The following is a 1,557-nucleotide window of genomic DNA, read 5'->3' as shown; positions in this document are numbered from 1 at the left end:
GCTGTATTTTTGTATTCCAAACTTTACATTGTATTGTTGTTTTTAGCGGTACTATTTTGCATTGTTGCTGTGGCGCAGATTTTAAAATTTTTATGAGGGATGCTGTGGCGCAGCAACTACAGTAAACTGGCCTGCATGTCACCGTCTCTCGAACGAGAATGGCCTGCCTTTCGAACGATCGATTAGCCACAACGTGGGTCACGTGAGGTACGGTGTGGGCCCGCAATTGGTGCATTGGATCCAGTCGATTTCGTTGTCATGTGCAATCAAGGGAGAACGTGGGTCACGTGACCGCATGTACGGCTTCTGTCGACACTTTTGTCCATCTGTCTAGTCATCAGACACGCATATGTGCACGTGTCCTTATCTGCTCGCATGCAGCGATGTCCGCTCGTTAGGTGATCCATCGGTGTCCCGAGGCTACATATACGGCTGGCTGCTATCTAGCCAGCTTCAAAGCAAACGCACGCAAGCTCAGTAAGCACGCCATGGGAATGAAGCGATGCGTCGTTCCTAGCATCCTGCTGATGCTTGCACTGCAGGCAGCCCTCCTCGTCGCCGGCGACGTGGACGCCATTCTCCTGCCGAGCCAAGGCCAAGGTACGCGTGCGTCAACTCCTTTCTTCTCTAGTTCATGGCTTCAGGCGTCCATGAAAAACTGATTAACCGAGGGCTTGGGCTTGCAGACGAAGCAGCCATGGCGGCCAAGAAGAGGCCGTGGAAGTGCTGCGACCAGGCGGTGTGCACCAGGTCCATCCCGCCGATCTGCCGCTGCATGGACCAGGTCTTCGAGTGCCCCTCCACCTGCAAGGCCTGCGGGCCGTCCGTGGGCGACCCGTCCCGCCGCGTCTGCCAAGACCAGTACGTCGGCGACCCCGGGCCCATCTGCAGGCCCTGGGACTGCTGCGACCTGCCCCTGTGCACCAGGTCCAACCCGCCGACGTGCCAATGCATGGACGAGGTCGACAAGTGTGCTCCGACCTGCAAGACCTGCCTGCCGTCCAGGTCGCGCCCTTCTCTCCGCGTCTGCATCGACCGCCACTTTGGACCCTTCCCGCCCGCGTGCACGCCGTCAGAGGCTGTTGCCGCCGGCGGTAACTAGCACGCTCACGCGTTGATCACCCGATCAACGCCGTCGAGTGTCCTCTCCCGCCCTGCTGCAGCAGCAGTGTCTAAGAATAAAATAGAAATGGATGGCCTATATGTGTGGTGGACACACAATTATGAATAAGACAACGTGGCAATGTTCAATCTTTATCTTTATATAAACGAACGGTGCTGTTTTCTTCCGCTTCACATAGACTCTTTTCCTAAGAGGCAACGTGAACATATATTTTTGAGTTCTTTTATGATCAAAGTTTTAGAAACACACTAATAGAAATTAAAAAATGCATCGAAAATCCAGGATGCCGAAGACTTTTTCCTCTTACAACCATCGATAGCTGTGTCATGAGTAAAATTTGTTGGTTTAGTCCTGGCCTCCATTTCAGCAGAGCAAACTTGTTTAGCCAAAGGATGAAGATGCACAACCACGTTATCCGCTCCGCATGCAGGCGT

At 53.5% G+C, this 1,557-nt stretch overlaps 1 protein-coding gene across 1 annotated transcript; it reads left to right on the top strand.

Moving 5' to 3' along the window:
* Positions 1-439: 439 nt before the first annotated feature.
* On the top strand, positions 440-1,296 carry LOC125542453 (Bowman-Birk type trypsin inhibitor-like). The gene is made up of 2 exons (XM_048705499.1): positions 440-600; positions 687-1,296. The coding sequence occupies exons 1-2, from the start codon at positions 489-491 to the stop codon at positions 1,100-1,102; spliced, it is 528 nt and encodes a 175-aa protein (XP_048561456.1). The 5' UTR covers positions 440-488; the 3' UTR covers positions 1,103-1,296.
* The last annotated feature ends 261 nt before the right edge of the window (positions 1,297-1,557 follow it).

This window comes from Triticum urartu, chromosome 3 (genome assembly GCF_003073215.2).
Source record: "Triticum urartu cultivar G1812 chromosome 3, Tu2.1, whole genome shotgun sequence".
NCBI lineage: Eukaryota > Viridiplantae > Streptophyta > Magnoliopsida > Poales > Poaceae > Triticum > Triticum urartu.
This window is presented reverse-complemented; position numbering and strand designations above follow the sequence as displayed.